The sequence below is a fragment of the Hipposideros armiger genome, unplaced genomic scaffold (genome assembly GCF_001890085.2).
Source record: "Hipposideros armiger isolate ML-2016 unplaced genomic scaffold, ASM189008v1 scaffold_364, whole genome shotgun sequence".
Lineage (NCBI taxonomy): Eukaryota > Metazoa > Chordata > Mammalia > Chiroptera > Hipposideridae > Hipposideros > Hipposideros armiger.
In genome coordinates this window covers 801,119-814,865 of record NW_017731714.1, presented here as the reverse complement: position 1 = coordinate 814,865, position 13,747 = coordinate 801,119, and the positions used below count along the sequence as shown (strand labels likewise).

Here is a 13,747-nt window from a genome sequence, read left to right as displayed (position 1 = left end):
TCAGAGTTTACTGAATCTGAATATCTAGGTTAATTCATACAAAATTAAAATTCATTAAAGAAGAAGTTAGAATCTATGTATTTTCTTTTTTTTTTTAGATTTTTTTTTATTGGGGAATTGGGGAAGGGGAACAGTGTTAGGGAATTAGGGAAGGGGAACAGCCACATTGTCCTTCAGTCTTAGCTGTGGAGGGCGCAGCTAACTCGGCTCCAAGTCCAGTCACCATCCGGCTGCCCGTCAGCCACTCAGCTCAAGGTACGGAGTCCAATCTTAGCTGCGGGTAGGCATAGCCCACCATCCCATGCGGGAATCAAAATGGCAACCCTGTTGTTAGGAGCACGTGCTCTCGCCATCTGAGCCATCCTGCCACCTGTTGGCAGCTCAGCAGCCAGCTCACTGGCCCATGTGGGAATCAAACCGGCGATCCTGTGGCTCTGCACTAGCGCTCTTAACCAACTGAACCACTCAGTCGGCCCAAAAATCTATATATTTTCAAATTTGCTTTCTAAATACATATAAAATAGGTAAACTAATATACTAAAATAGTATTTAGTAGTTACTGACTATAAGGTTCTATTATAATTACTTTATTTCTATTATAAAATTACAGATGTTTTCCTAGAGAGAAAAAAAAATGGGGTACTCATTATTATGAAATCTCATTTGCTTAGCAGCACATATGTAATCTCAGGGAAGAAACAGACAAAACAGAAGCTGCCAGCTTATAATGATTATATGAGCTCAATGGGCTGGTCAAACCCTAAGAAACTTTCTTATCCTGAGTGATAAGGAGGAGATGGCGAGCATATTATTACACACAGGTTCCTCCCATTATCCGAAAGTAGAGCGTTCCTATGAAAGCTTTCATTAGCTAAATGACAATGTAAAGCAAAGAAGCAATTACCATTATTTTACACAGAAAAATTTTTGACCATTCCCAGACCCAAAAATGACCTGCCAAATCATAGCCATTAAGACATAAAACCTAAAATAACAGTAATATACAGTAAAATCAGGAATGACGTGATAAGTACATATCATGTTTTGTACACCCATTGATCCACTCAAGCAACAGACTTTCCATTTTATATTAATTGAATAAAATGAGCAATGGATAATGGCAGACTAAAAGAAACCACTTTGCCACTAGCAGAATCAATAGTAACTTCGGCAGCTTTCAAGGTTCTTTCTCTCTGAGTGTTAATATAATAGCACAAAAGGTGGAGGCAGTTAAGTTAAACGCACACACATCCTTATTTCATTCACCACTATCAAAACGCTGACTTATATCCAGTTTCACGCTATGTGTAACACCCGTAAGGGCTCTGTCTTAGGCTTTTCTGATACCTTAGGACACATTTTGCTAATGCATGCACAAAATAAATCAGCATAAAGCACACATGCTCACAGGCACAGTTCAGAGCTCTGGCGGCTTGAGCGTGGTTCCCGGGGAAGGAGCTAGGCGGGGCCCCTCTCGCTGCTCAGGGTGCGTGCTGGCTTTATAACGGCTAGTGCAAAACAAACAATGACCCTCTTTTCACTTTTTCCTTTTTTTCCTAAATGTGAAAATCCTCTTTGGATTTCTTTTGGTTAGTGAAAATAGGTACTAGTGTATGTTTTTCATAAAAGCGAAGTGGCATAACACGTACTTTCAAAAAGCAGGGGATACCTATATTTTCTTTTTTAAAAAAAAAAAAAGACTTTGTTTTTAGAGCAGTTTTAGACTCACAACCAAATTGAGTGGCAAGTACACAGCTCTCCCACATACCTCCTGCCGGTGCACATGCATAGCCCCCCCCCAACTATTAATATCCCCCACCAGTGGTCCATTTGTGACAACTGAGGAACCTACAGGGACACATCATCACCACCCAAAGTTCGGGGTTTACATTTGGGTTCACTAGGTGGTGTACATTCTATGGGTTTGGACAAATGTATAATAACGTGTATCTACCATTACAGAATCATACAGAATATTTTCACTGCCCTAAAAATCCTCTGTGCTCTGCCTATTCATCACTCCCACAACCCCCAACTCCTGGCAACCCCTGACCTAAACTGTCTCCATAGTTTTGCCATTTCCAGAATGTCACCTAGTTGGAATTATACAGTATGCAGGCTTTTCATATTGGCTTCTTTCACTTAGCAATGTGCATTTAAGGCTCCTCCGTGTCTTTTCATGGCTTGATAGATCATTTCTTTTTAGTGGTGGATAACAACCACTGTCTGGACATACAAATGTTTATGCCAAAATCATTAACATTACAAATATCAATCAATTTTCACTAAAATATATTTAAAAAGTAAACAATTTTTAAACACATTTCAAAAATCTATAGTCAATCTATCCCATCATTCACTAGCTCATTTCCTCAGCGACACACTTCAATTTTTCTTAAAAACCTAAAGAAATGTTTTGGCAACTTAAAATTTAATGTGATTTAAGGGTAAAAAAGGGAAGGAATCTGTATTGTATGCTGATCCCCAGCTACACCTCTGACTTGTTAGGTGACACTAGGTACCTCACACAGCCTGTCTGTGTCTCCTTCATAAAATAAGGGGCTTGTACTTGATTAGAAGTTGCTAACTGGTGGCCCTGTGGCCACATTCATTCAGCCTGTGGCCATACCATGTTTGCCCAGCAAGTTTTAAAAATTGGGAAATTTCACATTCAAATCTAGATTTCTGATTTCTCTTTAAAAAGTATAATTAGCAACCCTACATTCCCATGTGGCAACAGAGGCTGAAACCAAGCAGTAGCTGTCACTTTGGATAAGGCACGGGCTATTGGTGTTACATTACCCGCCTCACTGCTTAGCATCTAACTTTTCTGATGAAACGGGTTACATCTAAAGTTTCTTGAAGCTCCAACATTCTCACATTTAGAGTGAGCCATACAGCAAAAGGTTCACTTAACCTCTCTAAGTCTCAGTGTTCTTTGAATATGGGGATAATAATAACATCTGACCACCCCATGAGCTTTGGAGAGACAAAATGAAATAGTGAGTGGTAACTGCTTAACATAGTGACATGCATGTAGCAAGTGCTTAATAAATAGCAGAGATGACAATAAACACAAATAATGGTAAACACAGTAACTCAAAAACAATTCTATGGTGGTCAATCCAATCTAAATCAAAGCTGACATACTGGTTCTTCTCTTCCAAATGCAACATTGGTCCCATAAAAAAAAAATCAACTATTTGCCATTTTTGGATATTAAGATATACTTTAAAATTATGATAAAATTTTTCAGCAGGCAGTTTTCCGTAAAGTTTGTTTTTTCTGCTACTACTACTGTTCTAATCAAGGACATTTTAGTTTCCAAGAATATTCACTTAAAAGTTTCTAAAGGAAGAGAGGGGCTTACTGAAAAGTTTTTATGCCCAGGGGAATGCTGGAACAAGTAAACAACCAGGTATCAGAGAGGTCAGTAAATGAAGAATACTGGGGCACCAGCCACTTGTTCAACTCTATTTTTCTCTGTCCTGGTTGTCTCTGTTCTTGCATTGACTGTATTCATTTAATACCACCTTACCTATTCCCATAAAATTTATATCCTTCTAACCTTAAAACTTCAGTTTGCACATGGCCCTTCACCTTACCCACCCTCTCCATATCACTTTCTATCTGCACCAAGTCTTGCCCGTTTCTTGAGTCATATCTCTAACAGAGGCAAAAAATTAAAAATAAACTACTGTATGATCCTGCAATCCCACTTCTGGGTATATACCCATAACAATTAAAAGCAGGGTTTCAAAGAGATTTTGCACACCCACATTCATGGCAGCATTATTCACACTAGTCAAAAGATGGAAGCAACCCAAATGTCCATCAACAGATGGATAGATAGACATAATGTGGTGTATACATACAATAGAATATTACTTAGCCTTAAAAAGGAAAGAAATTCTATCACATGCTACAACCTAAATGACCCTTGAGGAAATTATGCTAAGTGAAATAAGCCAGTCACCAAAGACAAATACTTTATCAGTCTACTTATATGAAGTATCTAAAATATTCAACTTAATAGAAACAGGAAGCAGAATAGTAGTTGCAAGGGGCAGAGGGGAGGGGAAAATGAGAAAGTTGTTTAAGGGCTAGATTTTCAATTTTTCAAGATGAAAAACTTCTGGAGATCTGTTATACAATAATATGAATATACTTAACACCACTGAACTTTACACTTCAAAATGTTAAGATGGTAAATTTTATGTGTTGGTTTTTTTTATCACAATTAAAAATTGTGAGAAGGAATTGGATTTGCCCAGATAATCTTTTTGAAACAAATTAAACAAGTATGGTTCAGTGGCAAGCCTATGGACTGACTTCTGGCATATTTATTTGACAACTTTTTATTAAATGCCTATTGTTTTCGACAGACAGTATGCTAGGTTCTCAGCCAAGTGCCCACGCTGTCCTGTTCAGCTGGCCATACTCGCTCAGTAGACTTTCCTTATATAAAAGGAGTTGATAATCTGTATCTCTAAAACCACGTCCTTTTCACTTTTATAAGTAAAGTAAATATTTCTATTGTATTATATCCTGCCACAGGGTTACGTTAAAGGTTTTTCCATTTTGTGTTTTATTTTCTGTGCCCTTGGCTGTTACTACTGTCACGCTGCCTAAAAGAAACTGCAGGTCTTCCATAATTGCTGCAAAAGAGCACTTGACAAAAGTGACCTTACAGCACAAGGCTCTTGAAAGAAACCTCATCAACTTCAAAGTTTACTTTAAGTTTGCATTAGCAGTACAAAACCTTCCAATTCAAAGCATTATGAAACAAAACAAGCATCTCCTTCACAATCTTCTTACTTGGAACAAATACTATGGTAAGAAAAGTTGGAATTCCTGCTATTAAAACAAATAATTTCATTAGTCTCAAACTATAAATTTAGAGACTATTACTCCAAAGAGTGATTAAACTACTTGCAAGAACGGCCTTAGTTCAGAATTGCATTTAAAAAAGTGCCTGTTAACACAGGCTTGGGAAGAAAACTTTTCAATCCCTAACTGGATACTCTAACCTCTGTGACATCATATTCTCTTGATTTTCTTAGCTCTTGCAGTTCTTCTCAGCTTTTTTCACGGAATAATCTTTTTCTACCCAGTCCTTGAGTATTAGCATTTCCGCAGTTCCAGCCCTGGCCCTCTTCTTTTCTACTAAACACACTCTCCGAACGAATCAAAACTCAAGCCTAAGCTTCTACTTTACACACTGATAATTCTCAAGTCTACACGTCTAACCTAGACTTTTTTCCGCAGGTTCAGAACCATATACCCTGACTATTCGCTGAAAAGCCCTCCATCAGAAAAGATACCAAAAATCAGTGACAAAAATTAATCTCATTAGCTTAACTGTTCTCTCCGTCCCTACCCCCGTGTTGCTTAACTCTGTATTCCATTTCTGATTAATGGCAACATTCAACCAGTTACCAAACCTGAGAAGAATTCTAGATGTCCCCTTCTACCTACTTGAACCCAACCCATACTCCAAGTATACCCAGGGTAGCAGTCAGTCACAAATCCTTTTGATTCTACTTCAGGTACATCCCTTGAACCCAACTTAGTTAAACTTATAGCCTTACTTAAATCCTCATCATTTTCACCTGGATTTACCTACCTGGTCTTCACATTGCTCCAGCCCCAGCATTCCCAAGATTAAACATTATCAGTGTGTCCTCATTTAAACTCCCTAGGAGTCTGACAGTCAGCACAATCTGACTTTTGCATATATATTTTCACTGTAACAATTACTTATTTCTTCCCTGCAAGAATGTACACTCCTTCTGTGCAGAGGCCATGTTACCATTACCATCACAATAAATGTGTTGAATGAATACCTCTCCAGTCTTGCCAGCACTCCCCCCCACCTCCCTAGCTTTTAGACCAACCTAATTACCTGCAGTTCCGCCATTATGCCATGACCTCACGCTTCCACACCTTCGTGTACACTGTGCCCGTTAGAATGCCTCCACTGTGTTCTCCACCTGAGTAGGCTTCATGTTTCTCCTTAAGATTCAGTGGAACCATCACCTCTTTTAGAAAAACTGTTTAAACTACTGCTCCAGTATTCCATGTGTTCGCATAGCCCACTGTATGTATTTACTATAGTAACTGTTGACATTTATTTACCTGTCTCTTCCACCAGACTATGAAGTGCTTAAGGGCAGAAACAGTGACTATCTTTGCTGTATTGCCAGAACCTAACACAGTGTCTGGCATTTGTCAGGCCCTAAATTAATATTTACCGAATAAAGCACAAATCTGTCTTGTATGGGAATGCTAGACTACACATCTTTAAAAATCTAAAGTAAAAGAAAAAAAAATCTATAGTCTAAGTTGGTGGTCAAAAAAAAGAGACACAGAATATTTCCCTCTTAAGAATACATATGACGGGCTGGCCAAGTGACTAATTGGTTAAGAGTTGGCTTGGGTGCGCAAGCTCTTAGCAGCAGGGCCACCGGTTCAGATCCCACATGGGCCAGTGACACTGCACCCTCTACAGCTAAGATGGTGAACAACAGCTCGACCTGGAGCTGGGCTGCCGTGAGTTGCCGGAGACGGCGTAGGCTGCAGTGAGGCTGCAGTGGGCTGCCGTGATCTACTGTGAGCGGCTGGCAGCTGGTGTGAGTGGCCGTCCATTGGCCGGCGACCGATCTGCCTCAGCCAGGAAGAGCACAATGATAATACCAACATGGGCCAGTGAAGCTACGTCCTCCACAACTAGACTGAAGAACAAAAGGACAGCAAGTTGTCTGTTCCCCTCCCTCAATTCCCCAATAAAATCTTTAAAAAAATACATATGACATTCTATTGTGCAAAATATTTTAGTTTCAAAAGGCAATATAGCCCAAATGCATAGTTAACCTCAATTCTATTTTGGAAATAAATAATGTATATAATTATGAATAATTTTTTTAAGTGCATATGTTACTTTTAAGAGAGCGATAAGAGAGGATAACATGTCTGGACTAAAACTTATGTGTATTACATCAAAACACTCTATATTCATTTCAAAGATGTTCTAAAATTAGTCATAAAAACTAATTTTAAATAATATTTTTTTAGTTAAATTCAATAAAAACCATTTTTTCCAAAGGCTCAATAAATTAAACACACTCTGTCTTATCAAACCAATTTATGTTTGTAGATACTGCCTAAATCATTCCACTTTATTATTTACCTTTTTTTTTTAAGATGTTATTGGGGAATTGGGGTAGGGGAACAGTGTTGGGGAATCGGGGAAGGAGAACAGACAAGTTGCTGTCCTTTTGTTCTTCAGTCTAGTTGTGGATGCTTCACTGGCCCATGTTGGTATTATCATTGCACTCTTCCCAGGTGAGGCAGTTGCTCGCCAGCCAATGGACGGCCGCTCATGGCGGCTCATGGCAGCTCATGAAAGCTCACACCCGCTGCCGGCCAGCCCCACTGCAGCCTACGCCGTTGCCAGTGACTCATGGCAGCCCAGCTCCAGGTTGAGGTGTAGTTCACCATCTTAGCTGTAGAGGGCGCAGCATCACTGGCCCTCATATGGGATCTGAACTGGGGCCCTGCTGCTCAGAGCTGGCGCTCCCAAGCCAACTCCTAACCAACGCGCCACTTGGCCAGCCCTAAATCATTCCATTTTATATCAAGTTGTTTAAAATACGCCCCTCATAAGAAAGTAAATAGCAGTAGATTTTAAGATCAATGATACAGTCAAAGCCTTTGTCTGCATCTTATATAACCACACACATTAATGGAACTCAAATTGTAATAGTAAATGTTATTTTAACAGAAGAACTAACTTAGTAAGCACTTCTGTCAAAGTACCATATAGAGACTCCTATAGCCATGCTACTGATTTAACATACAAGATAGAGAGCCAAAAGGCTCTCTCACATGGAAGAAAGGGAAAGTATCATTACAGTTCTCTTAACATTGAAGACTTGTTTCAAGACACACCTCTTTAAAAAAAAAAAAAACACTTGGTAACAGCTTTATTATCTGAAGACAAAAACAAGGCTTAAAATTCACTTAAGTGCTCCATCAACATTTTATCCTTTTGTGGCCACAAATTTTAGAAGCAAAATGCTAACAATGAACCAAAGGACAACTTTCACATATGCCGAAAGTATATATCTACTTAGCCTAAAGTTAAAAAGTTATTTTTCATAGAACTGAACAGAAATAATTTTGAGAGCTGTTGACTATATGTCTAATAAACCACTTTAGTTTTATATTTAAGTACAAACATTTCTACAATAGCTTTTAAAAAGAGAAATATCCTCTGTGGGTTCCACATCTGTGGATTCAGCCAACCACAGATTGAAAATATTTGGGGGAAAAAAAAATGTTACGTGTACTATGTATTATAGTTAGGCCTATGATGGTCGATACTGTACTGAACATGTTCAGCTTTTATGTCTTGTTATTATTCCCTAAGCAATACAGTATAACTATTTACATAGCTTTACATTGTATTAGGTATTATACATGATCTAGCCTCCCTGGCGGTCTGATTATGTCAGTAATTTTGTACCCAAAGCGGTACATTGTTTTGCATGGAAATTTGTTGTTTTATATTGTAGGTCTGTAATTCTTAGGAATTACTCACTTAAATCTGTCCAAACAAGAGTCTAGTAGGCATCCCAGGTATGATAAAGTTTGAAACACAAAATCATAAATTATAATATAATAAATAATTATAAAAAATAATATAATTTTATTCAATAATGTAATCAAATAAAAAACACTGCAATTTGTCATCAGCCGGCGTTCTCGTTGGCGATCACAGGAGGAAACTGCAGGATCGCAGGGAGCAGGTTAGGGACTTCTCTGGGACACTGCAGTGTAATCCTGAGTGTGCCGCTTTCTGGCAGTGAAGATTAACCCCATTCTGGCAGTGAGGATTAACCCCAAACCACACTCGGGATTACCGCCAGGGTAGCTAGAGATGATTTCAAGTATACAGAAGGATGGGCATAGGTTACATGCAAACACTACACATTTTGCATAAGGGACTTGGAGCATCTACAGATTTTGGTGGGGGAGGGGGTTCTGAGGGATGACTAGCTAGCAAACTGGAAAGGACTTTAAGTTTTCTTCGATTTTAGCTGGAGATGTTTCTAAAATGGTCACATCTGAGATATAGAATCATTTGGTTCCTCACTCTAAATAACAAAAAATTTCCTTCACATATGTTCTGAAAGCAAAGGAAAAGAACATTAAACCAAAACATAATGCTAAAATACAAAGGATTGAAAAATTTTAAAAGCACCTATATCTTTATTTGAAAACTTCACTTGAATAGCATCTTGAACACATGAACATGACTTCTGGCATAAAAGTAACACAATTAAAATAAAGTATTCTGAAAAGATAACGACATAAAGGCTCATGTTAAATGAGTGTTAAATCTCACTTCTGTTTAGAAAAAGTCTCTTGTAGTCTCGTGTAGAAGCAATAAATTATAAACATCTTATAAAATGTTCTTAGGTTGTTGGTTTCGAATTTGTATAGGATAGATAACTTTGAAGAAAAAGAAAGTAGAATGAGCCACACAAATTCAACTTTGGTGTCAAAATGTTCTGGCCAAACCCAGTTTTAGTATCGTATAGCCATTAAGCATAAAGCCTAACGGTCAGTTCCATTTTAAGTCCTTTCTCATGTAGAGATTAAAATATGCATTCTAGAATAGTAAAGAAGGGCCTGATCTCTTTATAGAGATTTTTCAACAAAGGTAACAAAGGTCTAGATATAAATACATGCTTCGCAACTGAGATGAAAAAAAAAATGATAGAAAAAGAATAATTTTGGGATGAATGGGATAGCCATGAACCTTTCTCCCTCTGAACTAAATTTTTTTTAAAGTTATTACTCAAATCAATAATAAAATTACAGAAAATGGGTTTTTAGAGTGTTTCAAGTAAACAAATCCATAATTTCTAGTAAAAAAGGAAAACCTATTAAAACACTTCAATACACACTACACCCTCCAGTGGGCAAGCATCCATGGAAAAATATAAAAAGATTTAGTTGGATTTTCCACTCAGTTAAATCAGTCCTATAACTAATGAAATGATGGCTCTAAAACCTCATAAAAGTTCACACTATTTTAATCATTTACTATCTGAGTTAGATGAAGCAAAGATATTTTTTAAAAATAACAATTTTGATCTTGTATAGGGAAATATAAGAAACAAAAACATGATCTGCTTATTTTTCCTTAAAAAATAAAGTGCTATCAAATTCTTATTTCTTTAACTTATAAAGGAAAAAAAGGTCAACAGGACAAATCGCATATAAAGATACGTAATTAAAAGATGAAGTATCCTTTATGTCGTGAGCTGCAAAGGCAGCACTAATATTTTAAAGGAAAATCCAAAAATTATGGTTCCTTAGTGAGAACTGTGGCAGAAAAGCAGTATGTTCATTAAATTTTTCAGGAAAACAACTTACATTATCACCTGGTAATATTTAGTATTACTGGTCTCATGAGGCTATGTGGTCACTACACAGAAATATAAACACACTTAGAATAAAATTAAGAGACTACCTAAAAGAGCCCTTACTCTATATGGCTAATGTTTCAGCACTTAAATGGTATAATAGAAGCAAAGACTAGATTAAAAGTATTCTAACAATGGCCCAAATATCATTTAAAGTTCCCCTAATTTACAATACAATATTAGACATATATTTAACACATAAATCTAGAAATCATGTATGAAGACGTAAATTTTCCAAAACGCATCAAAGGTTTTTTGTGTTTATGTATGAAAAACTAGTACAGCTTAAGGCTACTTGAGGCACTGAATTTACTAACTCGGCTATGAGACTAGCAACTGAAGGACAACAGTGACATCTAGCGAACATTTCAAATATGTACCACACATATCTTGGATCAAAACATTTTATTTCTAGGTTTCATATGTTTCAACCTGACTGAGGAATTATATGATAAAGCTTGAGTTTTGAACCAAAATAAGGCAACTCTACTCCCAAACGGTTTCTCAATATGAGTGACCCAATCATGTATTAAACAGAAAATGTAAAGAAAGGGTCTAAATATAAAGTCAAATAAATGTCCAGGACACAAATTAACTGAAAGTCCTTGAAAAATCACAAATGCTTTCCAGATCTCTCAGAGCCAACTAACTTAAAAGATTTTAATGATTATTTGAGTTCAATGATTTTCTGACAAGAAAAATGCTAAGGGCCTAAACTTCACAAGTACATAATTCAAAATCATTGAAAATATCTCTCAAATGTAAATACTTTGGAACTGATAACATTTAGGTCACAAAAGCCCTATCCTAATAGCTTCAAAAGTTATATAGAGGAAAAATAAACTGTGGTATATTCAAACAATGGAACACAGCTCAGGAATAAAAAAGAATGAAGTAATGATACATGCAAAAACGTGGGCTGAATCTTATAAAAATTAGGCTGAATCAAAGAAGCCTTACATGAAAGTTACAGCCTGGACGATTCCATTTACATGACATTCTAGAACAGACAGACTGATCTATGGAGTGAATACATACATATACATACATACATACATACATACATACATACATACATAAACAAAATCAGAACAATAGTTACCTCTGAGGGTAAGATGGAGATGGGAATTGACTGGGAAAGGTTATGACGGAATTTTCTGGGGTAACGGAAATATTCTATATCTTAATAGGAGTTGGGGTTACACAGATACATGCATTTGTCAAAACTCACCAAATAATATACTTAAGATTTGTGCAAAATTTATATAAAATTTACCTTAAAAAGTGAACCGTAAGCAAATATTAATAATCCAGTTATTATATATATCCTGCTGAAGTACTGGGGGTGATATCTACAGATAGCTGCAACTTACTTTGAAATACATACAAAAGTTAGATGGATTGATGGACAGATTATAAAAAAATTAAAAATGTTTTCTTAAATACCAACAATTTTCCTTTTATACTATAACATTTTAATCTCTCCAATCTACCATTAAATGTGACTATCTTCTAAAAAGCATGAGTTACAGGATAATAGGTTATAAAATTTGAAAGACATACCCGAATTTCTTGGAGGTTGTGGAAATTATTTCCTACTCTGACTGAGATCTTGCTTGGAGTATAGCTTTCATCAGATTTGTAGTCCGCATAAATACATAATGTCTTCACTGTTGTTTTTCTTCTAAAAGCAATAAAGTAAAAACAACACGACCTTTATCACGTGGAAAGATTATATCTAAAACATCTTATCTTCTGATTTTAAAAACCATAGTTTGCTAAAATGAGTATTTAAATCAACAATTTCCATGTCCCTTACTTTTAACAATGATGAAAGTAAAGAATATGTAAAAATATACATACATGTTTTACTTATACAGATGTCTCTTATCTAGAACATGGTTAAGAGCCACGTGTGAGCCAAGAAGGAAAAGTTAGGCCAAAATAGGCACCTTACAGTACAAACAAGCACTAAGGATTTCAGTCCTCTTCATTTGTATTTTAGACAAAAAAATTATTCTAACAAGCTTGGTTTTCTTTACTAGTTCATTCCTTAATTTCCTACGTTAATACTTGAAAATAACTAGCTAAGTGAGAAATTAAGTCCAGCAAAGAGAAAAGCATTTTTTTAAAAGTAGTATCATCTATTCCTTAATGCAAGAAATAAAATTCTGCTGTTTTTTGTTTTGTTTTGTTTTGTTTTTTAATTGGGGAATTGGGGGAAGGGGAACAGACAAGTTGCTATCCTTTTGTTCTTCAGTCTAGTTGTGGAGGACTTTGCTTCACTGGCCCAAGTTGGCACCATCATTGCGCTCTTCCCGGGCAAGACAGATCAGTCACCGGCTTCTGGGCGGCTCACGGCGGGGCTGCTGGCCGCTCACGCTGGCTGCTGGCAACACACGGTAGCCCACGGCAACCCACTGCCACAGGGGCTGCAGCCTACGCCGACCCCGGCGACTCACCACAGCCCAGCTCCAGGTTCAGCATCTTAGCTGTAGAGGGCAGTGTCACTGGCCCTCATATGTGGGATCCAAACCAGGGCCCTCTGGCGTCCCAAGCCAGCTCTTAACCAATGCGCCACTCGGCCGGACCAAAATTCTGCTGTTTTTTAAATATACATATTTAGAAAGATAAGCAAAGACTACATAAGAGAAAAATCTCAGAAAAAATGCAAGTGACTAAAAAACATGAAAATATGTTCGAACTCTTAACAATCAAATAAATAGAATTTAAAACACACATAGACATTAGTTTTGTTACCATATTGCAAAATATTTAAATGACAGGTAATACCCAAATTGATTAGTAAAAGGTACTTTCATAGCCAGGTAGTCGTTACACAGCTTTGATCCACAATTTCAACTTCTAACAATGCATTAAAAGGCAGTAATACTACAACTACTTAAAAATGGATGCAGAAAAAATGTTTACTGTCCTTCAGTTAAATTACTGAAATTACAAACTAAATATCTATCTCAATAGGAATTAGTCAAACAAATTATAATATATCCATCCATTCAATGAAATATTATACAACTATTTAAAATAATCACACAGATATATAGAGCAGGGAAAAAAGTATTACAACACAGCATATACAGAAGGATCACATTTTAGGAAAAACAGTATTTTAAAGGCCTATAAACCTATATAAATGTATAGAAAAAGAACTCGACAGACTCATACAAAAACAGTGAAAGCGACTATTTTGGTGGGGTAGAACTATAGGAGATCTTTATTTTCTTCTTTAT

The 13,747-nt window shown here is 36.7% G+C and overlaps 1 protein-coding gene across 2 annotated transcripts in view; it reads right to left on the bottom strand.

Annotated features, from left to right (window-relative positions):
• ANAPC10 (anaphase promoting complex subunit 10) overlaps positions 1–13,747 on the bottom strand; it is a 101,796-nt gene that overhangs the window by 64,567 nt on the left and 23,482 nt on the right. For both annotated transcript variants that reach the window (XM_019662052.1, XM_019662051.1), the window contains exon 4: positions 12,060–12,180. In XM_019662052.1, coding sequence (XP_019517597.1) covers positions 12,060–12,180 — 121 coding nt within the window. The remainder of the gene's footprint in view (positions 1–12,059; positions 12,181–13,747) is intronic.